We start from the raw sequence: 26345 nt of genomic DNA, 5'->3' as shown, positions 1-26345 counted from the left end.
CCGCACTGCTGCTTCCGCCACTGCTTTTCCTGCTGCCTCCACACTGCCCGCCAAGGTCCTGGCTGGTTTCCCCTTCTCCCCCCAGCCGGGCTGCCGCCACCGCCTCCTAGCTCCCCCCGGCCAGACCTCCTCCAGCTCTGGCTGCAGATCTCATCTGCAGCTGGAAGTCTCGTTGGGACAGGCCAAAATCCCCTCTCTCAAGATATCCAACAAGATCTGCAGACGGAGCCAGAGGATGGACGAGGTGGAGGTGGAGTCTCCTCAACATTGTGGCATGGCCACCACAAGAACAGAACAAGCAACATTCTGCTAACTTAAGTGGCAGAATGCCTGTGGGTGGGCAGGAGGTAAAAAACATTTGTGCACTACATTAAGCATTCCCCCCTCCCCCATCAAATGCACAGGCATGTGATGTATCATCTACTAAAAGTACAAGTAGGAGGTAATCAGGGGCTAGGTGATGCACTTTGTAAAACTTATGGGAGAGTTATGGCAGATACTTACATCAAATTAAAGTAAGTTGCTTGTTGTAGAGCTGCTAACCCTTGGGATCACCCAGGGCAGAATACTATATTTACTCAATTTCTTTGCTCTGGATTCATAGATCAGATTGCTCTTTCCAACCACAAAAAATGTTTTATTGTTTTCATTATACTTAAATGTCAAGCAAAAGAAAGTAAAAATCCAATTTTATAAATAGTTATAATTGTAAAATATATTTCTTTAACTTTCCTCCATATTTATGGGGTGGGTGTGCGTGCATGCACGTGTCTGTTTTGCATCTATAGTGGCACTGGCACATAATCAGGGCGTAACTATAATAGGGCAAGAGGAGACAGTTGTCTGGGGGCCCACTGCCTTGGCCCCCCCAAGACAGGTCACATGACTGACTCCCCCAGCCGTGCACTCGCCTGGGCTTCCTTCAGTTGTGTTCATCCTCCGAAATTAATGTGAGTGTTAAGACCTGGAGCTACCAGAACAGCATGTCTTTCTCTAGTACCATTAAATGACTTGCATTGTCCACAATTTACAAAACCTTTTCAAAAATAATTTAGGATGATGTTCTATTGTGGCACATAGGTTACACACACACACAAATTTATAAATAAATAAATATAAATTTTACTATGCTTTTTGTTAGCACTATTCAGCCGCATTTAAGATTTCTTTACTTCATGAGCTGAGCTTCAGTAAGGGGGGGAGGGGCATTTTAAAATCTTGCCTCTAGGCCCACTCCAACCTTGCTACGCCTCTGCTAATGCACATGTGCACACACTGCCTTGATACTGCCACTCAGAACAAAACTTATTTTTCTCACTGATGAAAAAAATTAGATGGAACACTGATAGGGACAACTCAATGGTGTGGTTTGTGAAGAGGTCATCCACCCCCATTCAAGATGGTGGATGCATGAACAGATGAGGCAGAAGTGGGGTAACCTGTGAAGCGCTTAACCAATCTGAACCAAACTTGCTACAGTTGTAGTGGGTAACACAAAGCGACACCTCAACAGCATATTTTGTGATGCTGCCATCCACCCCAGTTCAAGATGGCAGACATGTGAATGTTTGAGGCACAAGAGGACTAACTTGTGAACCGCCTAACCAATTTGAACAAAATTGCTACAGGTGTAGGGACACATAGGGACGGCTTAAGGGCATAGTTTGTGGTGTCATCCACCCTGATTCAAGATGGCGGACGTGTGAACTGTTGAGGCACAAATCAGACTGCCTAACCGATTTCAACCACATTTGGTAGTTGTAGTGAGTGACACAGACACCTCAATGGCATATGTTGTGATGTCATCCACCTCAATTCAAAATGACAGATAGACCACTTCAGCCTTAAAGGTTCACACGTCTAAGTTGTAAAGGTAGTAATTATCAATTAAGATTATAGTGAAAGGGAAGTAGGCAGATTAGTTCTTACCAGAACAACTTGTCTGTTCTTTTGGGCACCTCCTCTTGTGTTGTTGAGTAGGGAGACCCTGAGACTTTTCACTGATATCCAGAGGAGGTGAGACTGTCTTCTCACCTCTCAGTTTACATCCTGCCTTCAGCAGGAGAAGTAGGGCCTTTTTGAGCTTATTATGTGATGTCATCAAAAGCGGGGGGAAGGCAACAAACAAACATGGAATGGAAGAGTGGAGAGAATGGAAGGCTCCTGCAGAGCAACTCTTGTTCCACAGTTCCCCTGACCCGAATCTGTCCATGGGCTCACACACCAAATTTTAGCTCCCTGGAGAAAAGCATCAACTGAGCTAGAAGACCTGACTAATCATTTGTTAGATCACAGACATCCAGATCACAAAACTGCATTGACAACTGGAACTAAGTGGAGATATGCACAAATGGTTGTGTTGCTGAGGGTTAGTTTATACATTACATGGGCCACATGGAGGCCTCTTCATAACTACATGTGGTAGTTGTTTAGTGTAGTGTTTAGAAATCCAGCTCATGTTTTTCTTGCAGTAGTAACTAGTTTGTGTATGAAGCTTGCCTAGGCCAGGTTTTGCAAGAGATCCAGAGAGAGGAAAACTAGGCCTCTGCATTCTGGCTTTGTGTGTGTCTAAATAAAACTATTTCTTCAAACTATTTCTTAGTACTTTCTTCAGACAACAGGAAAGAGCTTGATATCTCACAATGGTGGCATATTTATTTTTATTTTATTTAGCATACTTTTATACTGCCCCAAACTTACATCTTTTGCTTGTGAGGAGCAGCGGTAATGGTCTCCTCTATGCAACATTAACAGGAAATAAACATGTGCATTGGTATGGAGAAAAACGTCCCACCACATGGTATATACAGCAGGATAAAGCAGCCTGTACATGTTGGATGTAACTTGCAAATAACTTTAAGAATACCTATTACTTTGAAATATGTTACTTGTGAATGTTGTTAATGCAAAAGAGAACTTGAAAGAGAGCCAATTTTAAATTAAAAATGCTTCCTAATCAATGTAGCTCAAGGCAAACTACATGTTAAATAGAATGTATTATTAAGAGATTTGCTTGAAGACTGGAAACGTTTCTTTTTGAACAAAAAGCAGTCATAGGAGGGGGTGGGCAATCCAGATTGAGGCCATAGTGTGGGAACCCCATTCCAATGCCATTTTCCTGCCAAAATTGCCTTCCCCCACCCCCCATACACAGATACTTGGAAAACTAAACAGAAGTGCCTGTCTAATTCTCTACAGTGCATAGTTGCATCACTATTACATAAGTTTTTAAAATAAATGGAGAATTTGACTTTTCGCAGATTCTAGTATTTCTATTCTAGTATTTCAGAAAGACAATTAAAATGAGAGAAAGAGAGCAAGAAACTCCCCATGAGCCTTGATACTAAGGATTTCACACTGATTCAAAGACGAACTCACCATTAATAGCCATATTATTAAGACATCACATTTAACTTACTTATCACAAGAAGCAAAGTAAGAGCAAATGAATACAATCCTAGCTCATAAGCTTCAGCTCAGTAGTTACAAGCCCCAATTCTCTGTACATAGTGCCAAACTGAATATGTGTACAGTGACTTGTATTAAATTTATTTATTTTTAACCTGTAGCCCCTTTGGGGGGCTTCCTAAGGGCTGTGTGTGGGGGGTCTGCAAAGGTTCCCCCTCCCCCCGCTGGCCTCTAGGGCCTCGCAGGGACCATCTGAGCATGTGTGGTGGACATTTTTTTAAAAATGGCCACTGAAAACAGTGGCCACAGCACATGCTCAAATGGCCTCTGCGAGGCCTGGCATGGCCTAGGGCAGGGGTGGGGAACCTTGTGGTGGGAGTTGTAGTTCAAAAACAGCTGGAGGGCCAAGGTTCCCCACCCCTGGCCTAGGGCCTCACAGAGGCCATTTGAGCATGAGCAGTGGCCATTTTGTTTTTGGCAGCCATTTCTTTTAATTTTTAAATATGGCGCCCCCCTTCAAGTGGTGCCTGGAGCATGTGCCCTGCCTGCCCCACCCTAGATACTCCCCTGATGTAGTTTGCCCTTAACAATTAGTTAATGTAATAGATAACAGTTCTGGTCAGGCTTGCTGGCTTTGATCAGGTACTATAGAAGAAAAGAGGAAAATTAGGGATTACAAGGGTATACAGTGTGCCTTTTAAGCAATATCTCAAATATTGTCTGACTGTGCAGAATAACACAAATAGTTATCAACTGTCTGCACTACTGTGGGCATCTAAAATATGGTGTTGCGCAAGAGTATTCCTGTACTATGTAAAATTTCAGAATTGCACTTCCGTGGTGCTATAGCTGTTGAAAATAATGGCTGTAGCGTTGCAGAAGTGTGATTGTGCAGTTTTATGTATTAGTAGAAGAGTGCTCTTGTGCAACACCGTGGGCATTGTTTTAGATGCCCCTAGCAGTGCAGGTGGTTAAGAACCATCCATATTGCTCTGTACAGATTGTCAGCCATTGTCTGTAGTCTTCACCCATCCTCCCCCACTAATGGCTGTCTTTTGGGTGCACTTGTTGAATTCATGAGTACTTGAGAACAGGATAGTCCAAAAGTTGCAGTAACTGGACTATGGTTATTTCACAGGAGGACCTGTGTCTCTTGTTAGAGAGAGAGAGAGAGAGAGAGAGAGAGAGGAATTAAGACATGCTGCTTTTTTACAAATTGTCTTGATTATACCTAGCAATTTGTCTTGATTATACCTAGCATTTGGATAGATTCACATGTATTATCTTCTTGTAACAAACAAGCTTTTATGGCAAGTATTATTATGCACATATTATCGCTGGGGAATGGCTAAAGTCACCAAGTGAGTTCGTGGCAGAGGTGAATTTCAAATTGAGAGTTCCTGATTCATAACTAGCAGGCCTTTGAATTTGCTTTCCTCAGTTTCTTTGCTTCCTTACTGAAATGGCACCCCACCACAAAGACTATGAACACAAATGCCTGCAATTATAGCAAAAGGTAGGTGTTCTGCAGTGTGATTGCTTGTACAGTAATGGGTCTTTTTTCCTCCATCCTTGAACAGTGGAGATCTCAGATTCTGTTCCATCATCACCTTTGGCAAAAGAAGTCACCAAGAGATTCTCTACCCCTGATGCTAATCCTGTGTCAACAGAACCTGCCTGGTTGGCTTTAGCCAAAAGGAAAGCAAAAGCCTGGAGTGACTGTCCACAAATCATTAAGTAAAAAGTACTGGGTTGTTGTTGTTTTTGCTTGTTACTGTTGTTTATTAATTGTTCTCTCTTTTTTAATTAATATTGTCACATGACAGAACACGTTGAACAAAATCAAGTGCATTTCTTGGAGGGTTTAGGATACTTTGAACTATTTTCCATTCTCTCTGCAGATTTAATCTGCATTAACAAACCTATTGCTTTGAGAATCTTGGTACAACGGAAGAGAGGCATAGGCACATAGCTCAGGTTTCACCACTCTCAAAGTGTAGTAATGTTCAAATAGGTTTTGGATTCAGACCACTTTAAGAAGTGCTGCCCCAATGTTTCTAAATTTTGACTCCAGGAGTTTGTTTTTTTAACTTGTCTTTTATGATGTTATTACAAACAAAGTAGAGATTCCAGCCACTTCTACTTTTAAAATGAATGTAAGATGCATGTTATTTCCACTTTTGAATTAAGAATGTAATGCCATTACTGCTAAATTTACTCATCTCTATTCAGGTACAGGATTTGAGAAGACTCATTCCTGTCCTTAGTAGCAATGAGAGTATATCATTATTAGATTTTATTAATCCTGTAACTAGCCATGATAATATTGAATAATTAAGTCTCACATGTGACCCATAATTGTATAAATATGACCAGTCCTGCCATAAAGAGTTTGTAATATTGAAGCTTCTCTAGGTATGTTGAGCTTTGATCAGGCTAGCTCTCCTGTAAGAAGATACCATGTAGATAAATGTTTTCACAAATACAGTAAATTATCATTATTAATCTTTCTGAAAAAAGATTGCCCTTATCATTAGTTTTTAGGAAGAAGTATGCTAAAATTAGGTTACATAAAATCTGCATTTTCCTGCTGTATTTGTGTGAGTGTATCATCCTCTAAACCACGCAGGACAAATTTAAAATGAATTACTAATTTTTTACTGGCATCATAGACCAAAGCGTCTTACTGTGAGACTATAATAACACATCTCTTTCCGTGGTGGGGAACACCATGCAGAGAGAAAAATAGCAGCAGCAGAACATTAGAAACACACGTAAAGGCAAGCCCTTAAACTCTCCTCTTGCAAATTACACATAATTCAAATACTATACATAAGCCCACTTGATTATTCCAGGCCTAAATGGTTGCATGTTTGAAACCTAAAAGAGTAACATATTTGAGAATATAAGCAACTGAAGAATGTTGTAATTTCTCTTTAAACTGGAACTTTAAAGACTTAATTCTTAAACCACATATTCTCAGGAAAAGCATTCTGTTTCCTCTACTTAATAAGCATCTTGCTCCTCAACATTTGTGCTAGCATATCTATCTGCATGTGATGCTGGTGAAACATCACTGCTGTACTTTTGTATGTGGCATGTTATAAAACAACATAGCTGTTACATTCTCTGACTGCAGAACTGATTGGAAAAATATTTCAAGGACAAGTGCCTTGCACCTAAGACCTGCTACCATTTAATGTAGGGGAAACAGATGTATTTTTATGCATACAGTCATTCCTCTCCAACCATGGATTTCCCAACCGCAGTTTTGAGTATCCACGAGTTTGTGGTCAGTCTTGCTTAACACGACTTAAGTATACATGATTTCCCCCTCCTCTCTGCCCCCAACTAGGATGAGGCTCACATCCAGGGCCCCCTCCCCTCCCCTCCCTTTCAGATGCAGCTGTCAGCCCGAACCTCTCATGGGCTTCCCTCCATCACCAGCTTCCCTCCCTCCCTCCCCTCCTAGGTGCCCTCATGTGCCCAGAGAGGAAGACTAAGACACAACACATCACAGCTCTGAAGCCAGAAAGCTGCAAAACAAAAACATTGTGGACATTAACAGGCTGATCCCCAGGACATCAGAACCAAGCCACCCACATTTCCCCTCCTCCCCCTCTGCCACCCCCACGTCACCTTCTCCCTCTTAGGTCAATAGCTTCTGCTTTTGTTCCAGGGCACAAATAAAGGCACAAATGGCGGGTGGCTCGCCATTTCCCTCTGCCCGCCATTTCCCTCCACACATTTCCTCCACTCTCCAGTTCCCTCAGCATGCCATGTCCCTCATCCCTCGTCCCCTGGCCTGCATCTGCACATCATTTCCTCCACTCTCCATTTCCCTCAGCTGTCCATTTCCCTCGTCACCCACCTTACCTCCGCACACCATTTCCTTCGCTCTCCATTTCCTTCATTCCCCGTCCCTCCTCTGCTCGCTATTTCCCTCTGCAGCCACTTCTCTCTGCATGCCAGCGGGCACATATGGTTGAGCTGGGGCTTACCGCAGGGTCCATAGGGCAGCTCTCTGCCTGGACCTCTTGCCTCCTCTGGTCTCAGTTTACAGCGCAGTACTGTGACTTCACATCCACCCTCCCCACCCGTTTCAGAGGTACTTTGGAGACCCTAATTCCCTCATTCCCATTTATTCCTATTGCTCGCCAACCACGGAGGTTTGTGAGAATACAACCCTCGCGGTTGGCAAGGGATGACTATATTTTAAAATTTTACTTCACACATAGTTGAAGGATCATGAAAATGATACACAAATTCAGATTAGTCCAGTTGACTTAAGTGGATCAGAACTGGTTTAAATAGAACTTGAATTTATCTGGTTTCTGCATTAGGCCACAAGTAAGTTGCATTTTTGTGTTTTAAATAACTAAACTAATTTAGTTATTTAGAACACAAACGGGTTTTAAATAACTAGGGAGGGAAATCCAATTTTCACTTAAGTTAGTTCAGCGTGAACCATCATCATATTATAACATTTATTTTTCCAGAATAAGGGGCAAAGTCTTGTGACTAATACAAGGAACAGTATGAATACTGCAGTTCTGCTCCAAAGTATCAAATATGGCAAGTCTGCAGATGTTAATGAATAGGCATCCTCCTACAGAAGAAACAAAAATATCAGTTGTGTTTGTGTACCATACTAGAGCACAAGGGTAAAGAGCATACACAGTACTAGGTTTGGTAGTTATATAGCTGCTGGAAGAAGAGTTGCTCTTTGGATGATTGGGTTTTCAGTGCTATTTTGGGTTTTATATTTAAATTCAACCCATATCCCAAGAGACTCACTGGTTTCAGGAAGAATCATTAATAAATGCAAGGCAAATGCTGCTTTTAGGACTGTATGATAACCGAGTTAATGAAGAGCCTGTAGCTATCTGTAAAATGAAAAACACTCTTTTTAATTTCTACTTAAGTGAGGACATTTTTGGCTTATATAATGTTCACCATTCATTCTGCCCATGGAAAGTTTACCATTTCCATTGCTGAGCTCTAGAGGCTTGAAAAATCCAAGCCCTTGATTGCACACCGCAAGCAGTTTGAATGTCTAACCAGAAGGGCTAAGAGGAGAGCAGGAAGATAAGCCTGTGTTTGGGGACTTTAGTCTGTGGCTATTGACAATGTGCTGGTGATCCTAGAAGGATGTAATCCAAGGATACCAGGAACAGCTCCTACTCAGTCTGGGACAGTAGCACACGGTATGCACGAAGTACAGACTTGTTTTGACTGGTGCAAAGCCTCGTCGTACTGATAATACAAAATGTTTTTTGTTCTGTATTTGGTATCCAGGCAAACATGCAATGGCATAGTCTGCCATTACAACTCAACTTCCCATTTCTGGCAGTGGGAATGCTGGGTTGGGGGAAGCGGGTGGGGTATTGGTAAGGTGAGTGGACAAAAACAAGTGTATGGATTTTTTTTGGGGGGGGGATGTTTATAAGGAAAAGTAGGTGCTATTTGCATGATAGAACAGAAAAAGGTCTACCAAATCATTTGCGACACCGTTAGCATTCACAAAGCATATAGTTAGTTAACTAGTCCTATAGAATCAAAGCAAAGTGTTTTCAAGCATTAGGGTATATCATGTACTGAAAAGTGTGTTTTTTCGGTGCTCTAGTCCAGGGAACCAGGAGCACAGCAGAAGACTGTACATTCCCTGCTGCTACACCTCCCCACATCCACTCCCACCATGATTCCAGCTAACAGCCTCTCACGGATGGCCCTAAAAAGATATTAGGCAGCAGGGGACAGCTGGACTGAGTCTGGAGCCTACTTCATCCTCATTTTAACAAGTAATCAGTGCATTAGAGCTGGCACAGATTATTACCAATGAGGCGGTACATATGTAGATATACTCTGCATCCAGGTTGGATGCAGAAGCCCTGTGCACTAACCTTTTATATGGATGGTAGGGAAACCCATTCCCTCTCATATATCAGTATTGGGATGAGGGCTGGAGTATGTAAAATATTTGTTTGGATGCATTTCTAAAAGCCTGTATTTTCAACATTGTCATTTCATGTAAAGTCAACTTGCAATTTTGCACTAAAGACCAATGAGGTGTTACTTTGCTTTACCTTTGTTTCAGTCTTTCCTGGTGAATAAACTGTTGCAACTCTATTAAAAAAATATGGAAATTGTTCAAACACTTTGAACACTGATCTAACCACTATGTAGAATATGGTCTCAACTTCTTTTTGTAACTTAAACGGAAAAGCCCAGCAAGAAAAAGCTAGTCACACTGAGATCCTGTTGAAATGCATGACTAAATTAGCCTATTGTTTTCAACAAGAGTTGGGCATAACTAACTTTCTCTGGATGGGGACCAAGATATTATTTCTGAGGTTACAGATTATTAACCTCTATTGTTAATATAGTGGTGTATAAAATTATAAACAAATGTATAATTGTGGGGTTTTGTTTTGTGTACTTTTTTAATTTTTCAAATGTTTTAAAGTGCAATTGTTTCTTATACTAATGTCATTTTAATTCCTATTAAATTATAATCTGCTGAAAGTTATCAGAAGATGTATGTATTCATTGTCTTTTTGTTAAAAATGTCAGGCTTACCTTATAAGGACGGCCTGAATGGCTATAGGAATCTAATTATGTGTTTTTACCAACAATAAAACCCGAGTAAAGTTACCTATGACTTAAGGGATATGTTAGTGCAATTTCTACTTTCAGTTTTTGATTGTCAGATTTTAATGTAAATGGTGCATCATGGAAAATTTGTTCTATTTCAATAAAAAAAACCTACAACTGTTTCTGTAGCTATGAAAGTACTTTTTGTTTACTTGTTCACTGTATTAAAAAAAGCTCACAATAGAACTTTTGATGATAAATTAAAATTAAGCCCCAATAAATGCTTTTATTCAACAAAGTGATGTAGCGGGGGGGGGGGGACCCTCACTACAGCATTATCAAGCAATTTTAAAAAGATCTACAAACATACATGTGAGTAGCTCCCAAAGGATGTCTCCAAATGCAGAGACACAATGGCAGATGTGGTTCAGTGTTAGCAAGTGTGAAGTGATGCATATAGCAATAGCAATATAGCACTTACATTTATATACCGCTCTGTAGCCGGAGCTCTCTAAGCGGTTTACAATGATTTAGCATATTGCCCCCAACATTCTGGGTATAAGGGCAAAACAACTTCAGATATACACTGATGGGATCTGAGCTGTCAGTGACTGATTAAAGGTAGAATGTGCTGTTGAGTTGGTGTTGACTCCTGGCGACCATAGAGCCCTGTGGTTGTCTTTGGTAGAATTCAGGAGGGGTTTACTATAGCCATCTCCTGCGTAGTATGAGATTATGCCTTTCAGCATCTTTCTTATATCGCTGCTGCCAGATATTGGTGTTTCTCATAGTCTGGGAAACACACCAGTGAGGATTCGAACTAGCAACCTCTGGCTTTCTAATCAAGTCATCTCCCTGCCGTGCAAGAGATATTGGGGTTGTGGTGGTCAGCTCATTGAAAGTGTCGACACGATGTGCAGGAGCTGTGAAAAAGGCCAATTCCATGCTTGGAATCATTAGGAAGGGGATTGTAAATAATACTGCTAATATAATGCCCTTATACCAGTCTGTGGTGTGGTCACATCTGGAGTACTGTGTACAGTTCTGGTCACTATACCTCAGAAAGAACATTATAGAACTGGAGTAAGTTCAGAAGAGGGCAACCAAGATGATGAAGGGCTTAGAGCACCTTCCTTACGAGATAAGGCTACAACAACATCTGGGGCTTTTTGGTTTAGAGAGGTCTATAAAATTATGCATGGTGTGGAGAGAGTGGATAAAGAGACATTTTTATCCCTCTCGTATAACACTAGAACCAGGGGTCATCCCATGAAACCAATTGCCAAGAAATTTAGGACCAACATTGTAAGTACTTTTTCACATAACACATAATCAACTTACGGAATTATCTGCCACATGTGGTGACAGCCACCAATCTGGATGCCTTTAAGAAGGGCTTCGATAAATTGATGGAAGGCAGGTCTATCAGTGGCTACTAGTCTGATGCTATAGGCCACCTCCAGCTTAAGCAGCAAGATGCCTCTAAATACCAGTTGCAGGGAAGCAACAGCAGAAGAAAAGGCATGCCCTCAGCTCTTGCCTGTGGGCTTCTCGGGGGCATCTGGTTGGCCACTATGTGAAACAGGATGCTGGACTCGATTGGCCTTGGGCCTGATCCAGCAGGGCTTTTCCTATGTTCAACTAGAGATGAAAAAAGTCAAACATTATGAGCTCCATATAAAAATTCAGCCCACAACTGTAAATAGTTACACTTTAGAGATCCTGTTAAGAAAAGCATATTTTAAAAAGCCCCTTAAGAGGTAGTACTAGTTCCCTCTCTTTCTGCTGATGGTCTGAACCCACCTTGTCTCTCTGCCGACACATCAACATTTTCCATTGAGCTAGTGGAGAGGGGTAATTTTTGGCAATTTCCTTTTGCAGCTGCCGGGACATGGTTTCTGGTGGCACAGAGAGGGAGAGTTAACTGAAAGTTGGCCCTCACACTTTGGTGGCGTGTTAGTCTTGATCAGACACTAAGAGGTAATGTATTTACTGAAATAGAACATTTTGGTTGCAGCAAAAATTATTTGGGCGTCATGTTGGCATTAAATTTCCTAATTATGGAGTAGTGATGATGGTTTGGATATTGCAGGAATGGATGAAATGAGTTCTTTAAAAAATGTCTCTTCATTTCAACAGATTTAGATGGGAAAGTGGTACCTTTTTATTATGCATTGGAATGGCCCTTGTCTTGAGTGTGTATCTCTGTTTTGTTCCATGAAATTATCCATAATTTCCAAAATGAAATTTTCAGTTCCATGTGCTTAATAGTACCATAATTTCATTTAAAACCATACATAAAATAATTCATATAGGAACGTTACTACATAACTGGAGGTTTCCAGTGACCATGCGCTCCTGGTTAGGGATGTGCACGGAACTATTCGGCACTCCATTCGGAGCACTGAATCGGTTCCGTGGCCCAGCATTTGATCTGGTTCGGAGGGCGGGGAGGGGTTCCTTTAAGGGGCAGGGACGCTGCCTACCTGTCAGCTCCCGCTCCACTGCTTTCCTCCCCACCAGCGCTCTCGTAAAAGTGGGTGCGTGGGACTGCAGTCCCTCCGTGCCCTGGTCAGTGTTGCAATGACGATGCGACACTGGAGTGCAGGGAGGGACAGTGCAGTCTCTCGTGCCCAGTATTTACGAGAGCGCTGGTGGGTGGGGGGACTGGGGCTGGCAGGTAGGCAGCGCCTTCCCTGCCCCTTAACAAGGACACGCCCTCCCAGGAGTGCATGGAACCTGGTGTGAGCTGGAAGTTGCATGCATTTTGTGTCTTCTGAACCTGGCAACGTTTGGTTCCCTCTGCTGCCCGACATTTGTCCAACATTTGTAATCTGCTTTGAAATTGGGAGGAAAACGTCGGGCAAATGTTGGCAGTCTGGCTCAGGAATTGGACTTTGGTAGGTTAGACACGCCTGCTAGGAGTGTGCGCTCCCTGGAAGCTGTAGGTTACTAGGAAATGGACTTGTGCCAGATTGACTGAAGTTGCTCTTAGTCTAGGTGTCAGCCAGTTGTCTTAAATATTAAATACTACATGACACGGAGCAAGGATGCAGCAGTGCAGTGAGAGAGCAGCCTAACAGCACTTCCCAACTGCACTGGTGCAGCAGGGAAGAGGCAATTTTTGGCATTTTTCCTTCCCCAGGAAGCCCTCTTTGCCACCTGAAAATATGTCCCTGAGAGTTGTGCAGCCCTCAGAGAATCTTTTCAGGTGGCACAGAGAATTTCATGGGAAAGGGGAAGGTGTCAAAAATTGCTACTGTCAGACTGTTATCTTGCTTGCATCCTTATTATGTATGTTAGTCACTACCTTTGGTCTTGGAAATCTACTGTATTCAATTTTTGAAAGCGTTTTAATGAATATGATTTGACATCTAGTGCAGTGCACATTAATGCCAAATGTTAATGACAGCCATATCCAATATCAAACAATTTTAAAACATATTTGTGATATATGTATATGTACAATCTGATGTCAAGAAGACCACATTAACTTAAATACAAACCTTCTGGTATATGGATTGGGATGTTAGTTTATACAACAAAAGCTTTGCTTCAATGCAAAATTATCTTTTTTTTTTTTTTTTAATGCACACCAACTGAATGCCCGAAGACTAAATTTTAAAAAATGCTGAAAAGGCAATTGTCCATTGCAAACTTTAGAGAGTTTTATTGTTTTTAGATACATACAAATCTAAACAATAAACATAGTTGTTTCTACAGCCAACAATCAGCATTGATCCCCACACTATAGGAGAAGAAAATACTTCTCCAGGAAGTTTCTCTGCACCTTCTATCAAACCAGTCGTGGTGTTCAAGATCCATATTTTGCCGTCTGTAGATACTACTGCCAGAAGTGTTTTGTCCTCCAAATTATGACTATGGAAAACAAATGGTGTTGCATACACTGTTGATGTGGTTTCAAATTTCCACAATAAGTTACCTTCCAAATTACAACAGTAAGTAAAGTAATCATGGGAACCGAAGAATACTTCTTTGGTAAAACTTGGAATACATGGTGATGAAAAAATTGGTCCATTGGTGGGAAACTGCCAAACCTAGAAGACAATATTAAGAAATTACTACATTGTGAAATTTCAGTTACTGCCGTTAATGACATATCTTACATGTTAGGAACAAACTAGTGATGCAAACAAATGTTACTCTTTTTTTTAATAAAATACAAATAGATCTAGACTGTTCATTTCACAACATAATCCTGTCAATTATTTTCTTCACCAGGCTATGAGGCCACAGTTCAGTGGCAGAGCATCTGCTTTGCATGCTGAAGGTCCCAGTGTCAATTTCTGACATTTCTAGATAGGGCTGGAAAGACTCCTGCCTAAAACCTTATAGAGCAGCTGCCAATCAGAGTAGGCAATACTGAGCTAGTCGGACGAATGGCCTGACTTGGTATAAGGCAGCTTCCTATGTAGGCCCTCCCCAAGAGGAAATGTGCTCAAGAGGAAAATAAACGATCTACTGGACCTCTAGGTTCTGTTATTTGGATCTTCCACAGATTTAGGGAAAGTTCACTACTTGATGACTGTTATTATTTCAAGGGAAGGCATACTTGAAAGAGGCAGCCATCATGAGCTAAATAGAACCCATCAAGTTTTTAAGTCACCCCAAAACATATTTGCAAGGAGGCAGTTCATATGTTCAGCTGCAAGTCATCAACTGATGAGACCTCAAGTGAAGTGATGCTATATGTGAATTCGGTCTTAAAGTCAATCACCTCTGTCTTGATTGCCCTTCTAAAAAAACAGACACATACTGATACACAACTGTCTAGAAAGAAATGCTAAAAAAAGTGAACACATACTTTTAAAATAGTTAAATCCAATCTGTTTTCTTTACAAATATCAATAAGGATGGGTTTATTTTTTACCTTTTCTCCAAAGTGACTAAAGCAATACAAGTTTCCATCCACACATCCAACACATACATAGTCCTTGTTGCAATGTGGTGAGGAGAATACAGGCTTTCCACAAAAGACTTTCCAGATTGGAGTCCCTGTAACCTGTGAATGGATGCATGATACATATTGTTCAGTATGCTCCAGGACTTAACCCAATGGGTAAACATATCACGTGAACAAAGACCTGCAAATATCTTTAACCAGGGGTGGGGGGAATGGCAGAAAGTGCTCTCTTTAGAAAGCAAATAAGCAGCATTTCCCCCTCCCACACCCAAGAGTAGCTGCTGGAGTAGCAGTGAAACCATTTCAATAACGTTGCTTACTGAATGACATACTATGCAAGGGTTTGTCAGCCCAGTAACGCATGCACGCAAGTTGTGCTATTGACAACTATGCAAGTGACATTACACAAGAGTAAGCCCAATGGAAATAATGGGCATACCCTTGGCATTACACAATTTTTCTGTTTGCAGAGTTGAACGACTTGCATGCATGCAGCATTACTGGGCTGATGTACCCCTGTGCGGTAGGTCAGAATCTGCCAGATAGTTCCTCCCACATCTGTGAGGAGGAGAGTACAGTGTGTCACCCAGATCATGAGGCAACATCAAACATGCTATTACACTCCAGGCAAATGCATTATATGCAAACTACAGAAGGGGTTCTCAGGCACTGCCTAACTTGTCTTTTGATTTTGATGGGACTACTTCGTCCCAAGATATCCTGTGCCAGGCAACATGCTGCTATATAGGAGGGAATGACCTACCTATGGCTGACATAGTGTGATGTCATACATCATGTTAAACATTTGGGGATATTTCGCTATACTGCAGAGTGATATACATCTCAATGCAAAAATCAACCGACTTACCTGCCACACCACCATTCACATCACATTAACTACACAACAGCTGAAAACAATTACAAACTAAGCTGACTGAATGAAGCCTGTGGCATTTCTTGGAATAAGCAACGCATATGTTGGCAAGGCAAGAGATAGGAAATGCTTATATCAAAGCAAAGTCCATTCCCCTGAGCTGTTTCTCTCACTACTAAAGTAAAATGTGCCATCGAGTCGATGTCGACTCCTGGCAACCACAAAGCCCTGTGGTTGTCTTTGGTAGAATATGGGGTGTGTGTGTGTGTTTACTATTGCCTCCTCCTAAACAATATGAAATGATGCCATTCAGCATCTTCCTGTATCACCGCTGCCCAATATCAGTGTTTCCCATAGTCTGGGAAACATCCCCGTGGGGATTCAAACCAGCAACCTCTGGCTTACTAATAAAGTCATTTCCCCGCTGTGCCATTAGGTGGCAGGTCTCTCACTACTACCTCCAACCTAATTTTGAAACCCCTCCTGTCCTTCTTTTCAGACCTCCTAATGCCTTTAGACAGTCTGGATCAGTACACAGGAAGTTACATACTGGATGTACAGCTAGCAGCAGTCCTCCAAGTGTAGCAATGTACAGGTGATGTGGCACCAGATTTAGGTGAGGAGAGGAAAACACAGCTCCACCTTCACAGTGGAACTTCCAGACACACTCCTCCTTCTGTCAACATAACAAAAGAGTAAACACAAGGTCATGTCATTACTCAGCTAAAGGTTAATCTGCAGGATATTTTCCCCCAAGACTTATCTGTGCGCTTCAAAATATATCTGTGCGCTTCAAAATGTTCTTCTCCCATGGGTGAGTGCTAAAACTGGGGATGCGTAATGCACCCAAAGTATAGAGTGTGGTGTAGTGGTTAGAGTGCTGGACTAGGACTGAGGAGACCCGAGTTCAAATCCCCATTCAGCCATGAGACTTGCTGGGTGACTCTGGGCCATTCATTTCTCTCTCAGCCTAACCTACTCCACAGGGTTGTTGTGAGGAGAAAATTAAGTATGTAGTACACCACTCTGGGCTCCTTGGAGGAAGAGTGGGATATAAAATGTATAAATAAATAAAATGCCCCTTCTATAACAATGTTTTTTAAAGTGGGTTTAGGAAAAAGGCACAGGGTTCACAGTTCTGCTTAATAAACTAACAGTGCTATACACATTCAGCAGGAGAAAAGGTCAGGATACCCAAAGTTGTGCACTAACTGCTCAGATAAAAACTAAAAATGTGCTGTTCTGTGCCAGACAGGGTTTTGTTTTGTTTTTGGTGTTAGTAAAGATGCAAACAGTGTGGCAAAAGCCTTAGAAGTCCTAGGACAATAAGCACCAAATAATCTGACCACATTTTAAAGGTCTAATTCACTTGAATATTATGTTATTTAGGCCATGTTCGCACTATGAAGAGGAGCACACTTAAACACTTAACCGGGATTGCTGAATCCCGTGCACTCCCACAGTGTGACACGAACACAAAATTTCTGGGTAATCCCAGTCAAACCACTGTGGTTAAAAAACAGCATTTAACCAGGATCAATAACCAGAATCAAATTCTGGTTATCAAACCCAATTAAATGCCATTTACCAGAAGCAGTTTGACTAGGATTGTCCAGAATTTCTGATTTCTCATGTCACATGCTGCAGGTATGCATGAGGTTTGATGATCCTGGTAAATCTCTTTAACTGTGATCTTCACCATCAAGAGAATGCATATGTATTTTATGTATTTATACCCTGGTTTGTGGATTGCAAATATTTTTAGATCAATAATAAATAAAACAAAAACCTTATGACCCGGGGTAGTCTATGACTTTTAATTTCTTATGGAGCTCGAGCCAGTTTTTACTGTCAAGAATTAAGGCGGCCGTTCTAAGCACTTTTACTCAGAAGCAAGTTCCAGTGAACTGAATGGGACTTACTCGGAATACTGGTCTGAGAAGGCATTTTCATTCACTCTCATATGGATAACATTAATGCGCACTTACATAAATATCTAAGGCATACACATGTTGGTCATGAGATCCAATGAAGACTAGCCCTGTAGAAGGATCCAGAGCTGCAGAACTTTTCACTGCATCCTCAGTGGTAAATGTCCAGTGTATTTCCCCGTTACTGCTTCTGAGTATATATACCAACCCATTATAACATCCTGCATAAATTCATAACCGTAGAGGCAGAAAATAGAAATATTTGAATAAACATTGTAACTATTTCATTACTAACAAAGCAACACATTTCTTTCTGTATACTTTTTAAGCATCTGGAACCAATTTTAAAAGGTCAATAGTGTTACATAAAGATACGCTCGTCTCCATTTATGCCTATTTCATACACATTTTAAGAAAACTGCTAAACCATACACAGATTGCTCCCCATGCATATTTACTAGCGCACATCATTTTAAACAAAAGGGAATCTACATGGGTCACTTAACTTTGGATAGCTTTTATAAATTACTAGCTGCTCAATACAATTTGCTTAGAATGTCAAAACAACAACATGAGAAGGAAGTTTTAAATACATACCAACAATGATGAAATGTCCACACTTTGATACACAAGCAGAGGATTCAATACGATCTGAAAGGTTTCTTTCCCACCTGACTTTCCCTGAATAGAGGTCAATTGCTTGAATCATGTGAGAGTGAGATCCAACATATACTGAAGCAGGTAATTCGTCAGTGGCTGGTATCACAACTAGTGGAGACGCATCTACACACTTGCCCAGGTTTGACTTCCATCTTATGTGTAATGTCAATTTTTCAGTTGCTCCAAGGTTCTCTTGTGTGGGAATTTTTTTAACAGAAACACGTTCTGTTATGTTTACATTTTTGGCAACTGATTCACCATGTTTACTCTTCAAAATTTTACTCCCTTCATCCTCACTTTTCATCTCATTAGAAGATGCAAGAGGTGAAAAAGCTACCAGCTGTCTTTGCTTTATTCCTCCCTGGCCAGTATTGCTCTGGTTTATCAGGAGTTCATCTGTAGAGAACCAACCGTTTCCTCTGCTTATTGCAATAAATCCAATGATGTCTGCCTCAGCTTGTGAGGAAGTTCCAGATTCTGGTTCCATACACTTTCTACTGGGTTCCTCTCCACTGCATTCATTCCATTTTCTTTTTGCAGAGTAGTTGCAGGCTAAATTTTGGTCCTCACTTGGAAAAGCTGTTTTTAGAACATGGTTGTAGACTTCACCAATGGAGCCACTGAAAATAATTTCCAGAAGGCCAGGGATAGTCCTACCTACCATATTTTCAATATCACCATAGAACTGTAATGATGTTAGAGAATTTCCACCACTGTACAAAAACAATGAATCTTTTGAAATGCTACTGGAATCATCCGGAAGATTCAGGAGAGACTAGGGAAGAAGCAAAAATATATAACATGCACACTTAATTGTGCCACAATTGTACACCCAATAGTGAAACAAATTAGTACTCTGCAGAGCAACAAAATCTCTGGACTCTCAGAGAAACAAGCACAGATTATAGTCAGCTTAGAAACCAAGCCCGGCCTAACTAAAATTATGTGAAGATGGTGTTGTGTTTGTTCACTTTAAAAAAAAATATTTTTTTTTTAAAAAAGAGGGGAAATTCTAGGGTATGTTAGTCCACCCACATTTTCCTAAACGTGCCAAGCTTCTTTTGCACAAAAATAAGGCATCATCTACCTTTCTTGATCTCATCTAACTCTCAATCTCCCAGAGGTGAAGGTGTAGCATGGAGGTGTATGTACCACCCCCCCAATTGGCACGGGAAGCAGTACTGTGAAAGTCTCTCCCAGACTAGATGGGAGACAAGTGCTTATGTCCATTTATCTCCAACTTAAGCTGGGGGGGTGGTGGTTCTGTGCAGCAACTACAAATGAGCTGACTTAAAGCATCAAATGAATGGCAGTAGAACATAATGTACAAGAGAGAAGAATATTTAGACTCCACTCCACTCCTTTATTCATCACTTTTAAATTCCCAATATGTATGGGGACCCAGCTGCTATAATACAGATGTAGCTTAGAACACTACCTTCCATAAGCACTGCAGTCTCTCCCACAGCTCTTTCTTGCTTAGCTTCCTGTCACACCTTCTGGAGCTCAGATGGCTGCTGTAAATCTTGTTCAGCTCAGACACATCGATTTTCCCTTTGTACAAAAGAAAAGGTTTCCTTTCTGATTTACAGAATTAAAAAGTTCCCTTTTTAATGTACAGAATTTAGCACTTCTATATATTTGCTATGGCTCAAATATTCCCTTGGACCAGATTCCTTTGTTTTTAAAGCATGTGCACCTATTTTACTACAGTACTGACCTCAGTGAAAGCAGAAGCTAGACCAGGGCTGTACAACTTCAGCACTTCTGCAGATGTTGGACTACAACTCCCACAATTCCTGACTATTGTCCACTGTGGCTGGGTATCATAGGAGCTGTAGTTCAAAAACAGCTAGAGGGCCAGCTGAGCTAGACCAAGATAATCTATCTATACCATTGTTTTAAAACTCATTAAATGCAATCACCTGAATATAAAGGTTTACAATAATGAGTTCAGACTGACTGGTTGCAGAGAACACAGTTACAGTGGATTCCAATGGTTTACCACTGAGATCGATATCAGTGCACAAAAAACAATGGCGCAGTGGAACAGTGCATGACCCTCCAGAGAACCATGTGCCTAGCTTCATGCGCTGAGCAAGTACTGGGACCTTGATTCTGCCTGAGCCCTCTCAGACTTCGCAGGGCAAATTTCTTTCAAAGGCTTTTCAAAAGAGTTTGCGATTTGATATGGAAGCCTGTTAGAAGGGGAGCCTTCAGAGTAGTTGCCCTGCAGCAGGGCTGCACCATTTCGGCCCTCCAGCTGTTAGTGGGCTACAACTCAGAGACGTAAGTTTGGGCAGGGTAGAAATTAAATTAAATTAGAACTCCCATCACCCCAACTATTGATCACTGTGGCTGGGGATGATGGGAATTGTTTGGACTCCAGTGGTATGACCAACAACTGGAGGGCCAAAGTGGTGCATTCCTCCCCTGCAGGCTTGATGGGCAGGGCAGTGCACAGAGAGGGAGATTGGGAAGCAATTTTAACTTCTCTCCAGTCTCTGCAAAAGCACTGTTTGCTGCCAGAAATACGTCCATGAAGGCTGTGCAATCATTGTGGACGTATTTCTGGCAGCAAATAGCACTTTTGCAGAGAGGGGAGAAAAGTTAAAATTGCTTCCTGATCTCCCTCTCTGAGCGCTGCCCTGCCCATCAAGCCTGCAGGGGAGCTCTGCATCATAGGACATGGGAAGCTGCCATATACTGAGTCAGACCATTGGTCTATCGAGACCAGTATTGTCTTCACAGACGGGCAGCGGCTTCTCCAAGGTTGCAGGCAGGAATCTCTCTCAGCCCTATCTTGGAGATGCTGCCAGAGAGGGAACTTGGAACCTAGATGCTCTTCCCAGAGAGGCTCCATCCCCCGAGGGGAATATCTTATAGTGCTCACAGATCAAGTCTCTCATTCATATGCAGCCAGGGTGGACCCTGCTTAGCTATAAGGGGACAAGTCATGCTTGCTACCACAAGACCAGCTCTCCTCTCCCCGATGCAGCCCCGATTCTGTGGATGGACCACTGTCCTTCATGTTGCTGATTTCTCAGGCTTTTAAAGCCTAGGATGCCTGGTGGTTAGTACTTCATCCGGGTGGTATATGCTTTTAAATAATATATTCTAATTTGAACTTTTTTAAAGAAACAGAAAATAGTTTTTTAAAAACCAACCCAAAAGGCATTTATTCACAAGTTATTTCTTTTACCATGAGATGTGAAGGGCAAAATGTCAATCAGTAAAAGCTCATCTGGGACTGCATGGCTAGGGAGACTTTCCTGGAGTTTCTTAAAAAGGTCTTTTCTTACTAAAATGCCTCTGGGCACAACAAACAGAATTAATTTTTCCTGTTGATACCAGATAACAGCGCATGTTTCTACTTGACAGTAGCCTTCTGTTATCTGCAAAACAAAATCATTACACTTGTTTACTTTGATAAGAATTACAGAAAGTCACAAACAGCATATAAAGAAAGGACACCCCCTCCCCACCATATGCCCCTGTGTTTGCCAGAACTCACAGAGGCGTATCTAGGGAAAATAGCGCCGAGGGCAAGCACTGAAATTGCGCCCCCTGTCCAAACATCCGACACCCATCTTTCAGATAACTTTACCATAATATCAGCTGAAAAATACAAGTCAAGCTTGTTAATCTTTTAATATTTCAAAAACTATATAGCAGTGGACGTAGCCAGAACAAAAAATGCTGGAAAACTACAAATTTCAGGATGCTGGGGCTCATGAAATACCCAAATACTACGTGGAGGTGTACTTGGAAAACTAAACAGAAGTGCCTGTCTAATTCTCTACTATGCATTGTAACATCACTATTACATAAGTTTTAAAAATAGAGAGCTTGACTTTTCCCAGATACTCTGAAAATAATTAAAAGATATGCAGAGTAAACTGTGTCACTGCTTGGAATATATTCTAGTATTTCAGAAAGACAGTTAAAATGAGAAAAAGAGAGCAAGAAACTCCCAGTGGCCTTTATACTAAAGATTTCACACTGATTCAAAGACAAACTCACCATTAATAGCCATATTATTAAGACATCACATTTAACTCACTTATCACAAGAAGCAAAGTAAGAGCAAATGAATAAAATCCTAGCTTATAAGCTTCAGCTCAGTATTCACAAGCCCTGATTCTCTGTACATAGTGCAAAAATAAATATGTGTACAGTGACATATTATATTTAACTTTGAAAAAAAATTACCTGTAGCCCCTTCAGGGGGCTTCCTAAAGGCTTTGGGGGGGGGGTCAGCAAAGTTTTCCCCTCCCTCCCACTGGCCTCTTAATTCACTGCTGCAGCCCATCCCGGGCTGATTTTGGGGCCTGTTTGGGCCTGCAAAGGTCAGCGTGGTGGCCATTTTGGAGGCTGCCACGCATGCTCAAATGGCCTCTGTGAGGCCTTGCAAGGCCGAGGGCCTCACAGGGACCATTTGAGCATGTGCAGTGGCCATTAAAAAAAAATAAAAATTAAATGGCAGCCAAAAACAAAATGGCTGCCGCACATACTCAAATGGCCTCTGCAAGGCCTGGCATGGCCTAGGGCCTCGCAGAGGCCATTTGAGCATGCATGGTGGCCATTTTGTTTTTGGTGGCCATTTTTAAAAAAAATTCTCCTTTTAAAAAATGGCGCCTCCCCTTCAAGTTGCGCCCAGGGCATGTGCCCTGCCTGCCCCACCCTAGATATGCCCCTGAGAACTCACCTTTCATTTTATACTTAACATAAAATTCAGTAACCATAAATGTGACAGAACGATTATACTGTACTTAAAAACAAGCAAAATATACAATCCTCAAAGTCTGGTACACTGTTGGACCCAGATAATGAGCAATGTATAAGCCCTTTTTACTGAATAAGCTTCTTTTGATGTAGGAGTCCCTCCATGACCCAGCTGCACAGAACTGAACAATCGCTATTTATCAGCTACAGAGAGACGGCAATGCTGGCAATGAAAACAAATATTATATATATTTAGTCATATCAGAAACAATCACATTATGTGAATAAATTAAGTAATGTCCAAATAATGTTAGCTATGGCTACTACTGGGATTTTCAAATTTGAAAAAAATAACCATCTCCTTTTGTAAAACTCTGGGTGACTGTTAAATAATTGGTGTTATTGGTGATCATTATTGAGTCCTCAATATTATTTTAGAAGAGTGCACATAAGGATCTGCCAGAAATATTTATAGGAGGAGGAAGAATGGGGTTTCTTCTTTTTATCCTTCCTCTCCACTACTTTACCATGCCTGTCCCCACCCTCCCAACTGCTGGAGCTGGCTTGAGCAGACTCTAGCAGGTCTCCTCAGACTCACAGCAGCCACCACTACAGCCTGTCTGTCAACTGGAAGCACTTGGCTTGAAGAGAGTGTTTCCAGAGGGTCTCTCCAAAGTTCATACATGAATCCAGCTCTACAGCCAGATGTTGCCTCACACTGCTTTTTCCTTTTAGCACAACAGCTGGACTTGAGCCAGTAGGATCCAACAAATCCAGAGGACTGGGCTCAGCATGATACTCTCTACTCAAAGTGAACGCTGACAGCATGTCTTCACTGAGTTTGGGATGCTTAGTTTGGAGGGCTAGGGCTTCAATTTTTTTTAGGAAGAATTTTTCTGCATACCTTGGAGATCCCTCCTGTTTGTAGGGGGGCCCTTGGGTCCTCTCCCTTCTCTTATTTTGCTGCCCTCACCTCCTTCTCTGAACATTGTGCATAGAATTGGAACACGTGTGGGGTGCTGTACATTAACCCTTTACTGTCAACTCAGGAGCCTCATATTCTACCTAATACACAACGAATATTCATATATACTGCTTTTCAACAAAAGTTCCCAAAGCAGTTTACATAGATAGATCCCTTGAATATCATACTCAAGGAACTTCAAGTAACCTAGCAGCATCCACTCTCTGGCATTTCATGAATGAAAAGCGACTTTCAGGCTATGTACATTACTATTTATTACCTTACCTGCTGTACATATTCAATATTGAGACGCTTGCCATGTCGCTTAATTTGATTGTCTTTTCGCCCCAAGAAAAACATTTCAGCACCCTTGACTCTTACAAAGTCTCCAGTTGCTCTCATTGTGCCTACAGGCAGAGTGACTTCATCATCAAGGAAACAAACACGTTCTTGCCCTCCTGTGCCAAAGATCAAGCAGCACATCAGTCCCTGTACCTAGTGACCCACACAGTGCAGGTCAAAGAGATCTACAAGCAGACAGGAGTGAGAAATATGGCTAAAGAGTGGATTATCAACAGACAGCAATAGATAACCCATACCTTCACATATAGGTATTTGAAGCTCAACAAAGAAACACAGAAGAGACATCACAATAATTGAAGAAGGGTTTTTTTAAAAATCCTTAGTTAACTTTCCCCATAGCTTCTTCTGTCTTTCAAGTCCCCAGTGAATCCAATCACAGGATTACTCCCAACAATTAAAGTATTAAGAATATAAGATCTCTCATGCTGCCTCTGAATATTAAGAGTCCATTCGCTATCATGACCAACAGCCCCTGATAAACTTATCCCTCAGTATATTTGCCTAATCCTCTACCTTGGCAAAGAGGCACCTTTTAATGTGGTGATTCTCTTTATTTAGCAGAGGGAGAGTAACTGGCCCTATTCACCCCCAGCATAGAACCTCCAGTGACAGTTGCTGGTGTCTATCTGATGTTTCTTTTTAGATTGTGAGCCCTCTGGGGACAGGGATCCATCTTATTAATTTATTTATCTCTGTAAACTGCGCTGAGCCATTTTTGGAAGAGCGGTATAGAAATCAAATAAATAAAATAAATAAGAAATAAAGCCATTTAAGCCAGTGACCATCACATCTTAGGGTAGCAAATTCCATAAATAAAAATATTAAATAGAAAGTCACCTATAAATACTTGACCTTCACCTTCCAGAATGGTAGAACCACTGGCGTCTTTGACTTCAACTGTTGTTTCAGACAGTGGGGTTCCCAGTGGTACAAGGGAATCAAGACTAAAACCCAGGAGGAAGCAAGAATAATTGGGAAAGGAGGGGACAAGGGAAGACATCTTTTCTTAGAATAGATTCAGAAAACCAGTAAAATGTCTTGGAAAAAGAAACAAACCATCAACAACATCTTACAGATGCTTCTTCTCATGCAAATTATTACCTGTATTTAAACATGTTTTAAAAAGCAGAACACCATAAGCAACATTCAAAACAGAACTGCTTTTGTCAAGGCTATGCTACTCACATCAAATACTATGGGCTAGCTTTGAAGTTCTTCCTCATACCAACCACCCACTGACTAAAATATATTAAGGCTATTGGATCTATGGAGGATTTGTATTTCTAAGCCTTTTATCATTTATTCATCAACTAAAGTGCAGAAGCAGGAGGCAAAACCATGTGTCATCTCCTACCGATGATCAGAACTAAAAACGTCTTCAGGAACCTTGTAGCATGTGGCCCAACAGGAGACTTCTGTAATACCATAGATATTAAATATCTGTGTTTTGTTTCCCTTTCCTTTGCAGCTTCTCAACAAATTCAGTCCAGGGAATCCTTCTCCACCAAGAGCTAAGATTCTCAATGAAGTATTGCTAGATAGAACAGTAGATTTAATGCGCTCAGCTCCAAATCTTCTCAGAAGTGTTGGTGTGGCCTACAGATTATATAAAGCAGAAGTCAAGACAGTTATCTATTATACAAATAAATCTATTTCTAGGTTTCTCAAACTAGCATACAGAGCAGAGACTGGTAACTGGTCATCTGCAGACACAATCCAGACTGCAGTAGGTCACCAACTGGCCCTTGGCAGGGTCTCTGAAGTGGTGGTAGTAGCAAACAAAGTTGGCAGGAGTGACTGCAGTATAATTTTCCAGCCATCATCGCACCAGCTGGGCTGGGAAATTGTTAGTGCAGGATGGAAAGGAGAAATCAGTTGAATCCATTATATGGTTGCTGGCCA

At 41.4% G+C, this 26345-nt stretch overlaps 2 protein-coding genes across 16 annotated transcripts in view; one reads left to right on the top strand and one right to left on the bottom strand.

Moving 5' to 3' along the window:
• Positions 1–10184, top strand: part of CRACD (capping protein inhibiting regulator of actin dynamics) — a 198926-nt gene extending 188742 nt beyond the window's left edge. For 9 of the 10 annotated variants that reach the window (XM_053253709.1, XM_053253706.1, XM_053253707.1 and 6 more), the window contains 2 exons: positions 4989–5145; positions 9035–10184. In XM_053253709.1, the coding sequence (XP_053109684.1) occupies positions 4989–5145; positions 9035–9110 (233 nt within the window). In that variant the 3' untranslated portion in view covers positions 9111–10184. Of the gene's footprint in view, positions 1–4988; positions 5153–9034 lie in introns of all 10 variants that reach the window. The other variant, XM_053253703.1, reaches the window with a different exon arrangement.
• A 3461-nt stretch (positions 10185–13645) lies between these two features.
• Positions 13646–26345, bottom strand: part of AASDH (aminoadipate-semialdehyde dehydrogenase) — a 31651-nt gene continuing 18951 nt past the window's right edge. For 5 of the 6 annotated variants that reach the window (XM_053257312.1, XM_053257311.1, XM_053257309.1 and 2 more), the window contains 10 exons: positions 25798–26039; positions 25281–25387; positions 24366–24538; positions 21594–21786; positions 19830–19945; positions 18329–19166; positions 17789–17952; positions 16351–16476; positions 14894–15025; positions 13646–14060 (listed from right to left, as the gene is read on the bottom strand). In XM_053257312.1, the coding sequence (XP_053113287.1) occupies positions 13662–14060; positions 14894–15025; positions 16351–16476; positions 17789–17952; positions 18329–19166; positions 19830–19945; positions 21594–21786; positions 24366–24538; positions 25281–25387; positions 25798–26039 (2490 nt within the window). In that variant the 3' untranslated portion in view covers positions 13646–13661. Of the gene's footprint in view, positions 14061–14893; positions 15026–16350; positions 16477–17788; positions 17953–18328; positions 19167–19829; positions 19946–21593; positions 21787–21905; positions 22010–24365; positions 24539–25280; positions 25388–25797; positions 26040–26345 lie in introns of those variants that run through there. The other variant, XM_053257314.1, reaches the window with a different exon arrangement.

Source organism: Hemicordylus capensis, chromosome 5, assembly GCF_027244095.1.
Source record: "Hemicordylus capensis ecotype Gifberg chromosome 5, rHemCap1.1.pri, whole genome shotgun sequence".
NCBI lineage: Eukaryota > Metazoa > Chordata > Lepidosauria > Squamata > Cordylidae > Hemicordylus > Hemicordylus capensis.
Note: the sequence above shows the minus strand (reverse complement) of the source record. Positions and strands in the feature narration are given on the sequence as shown.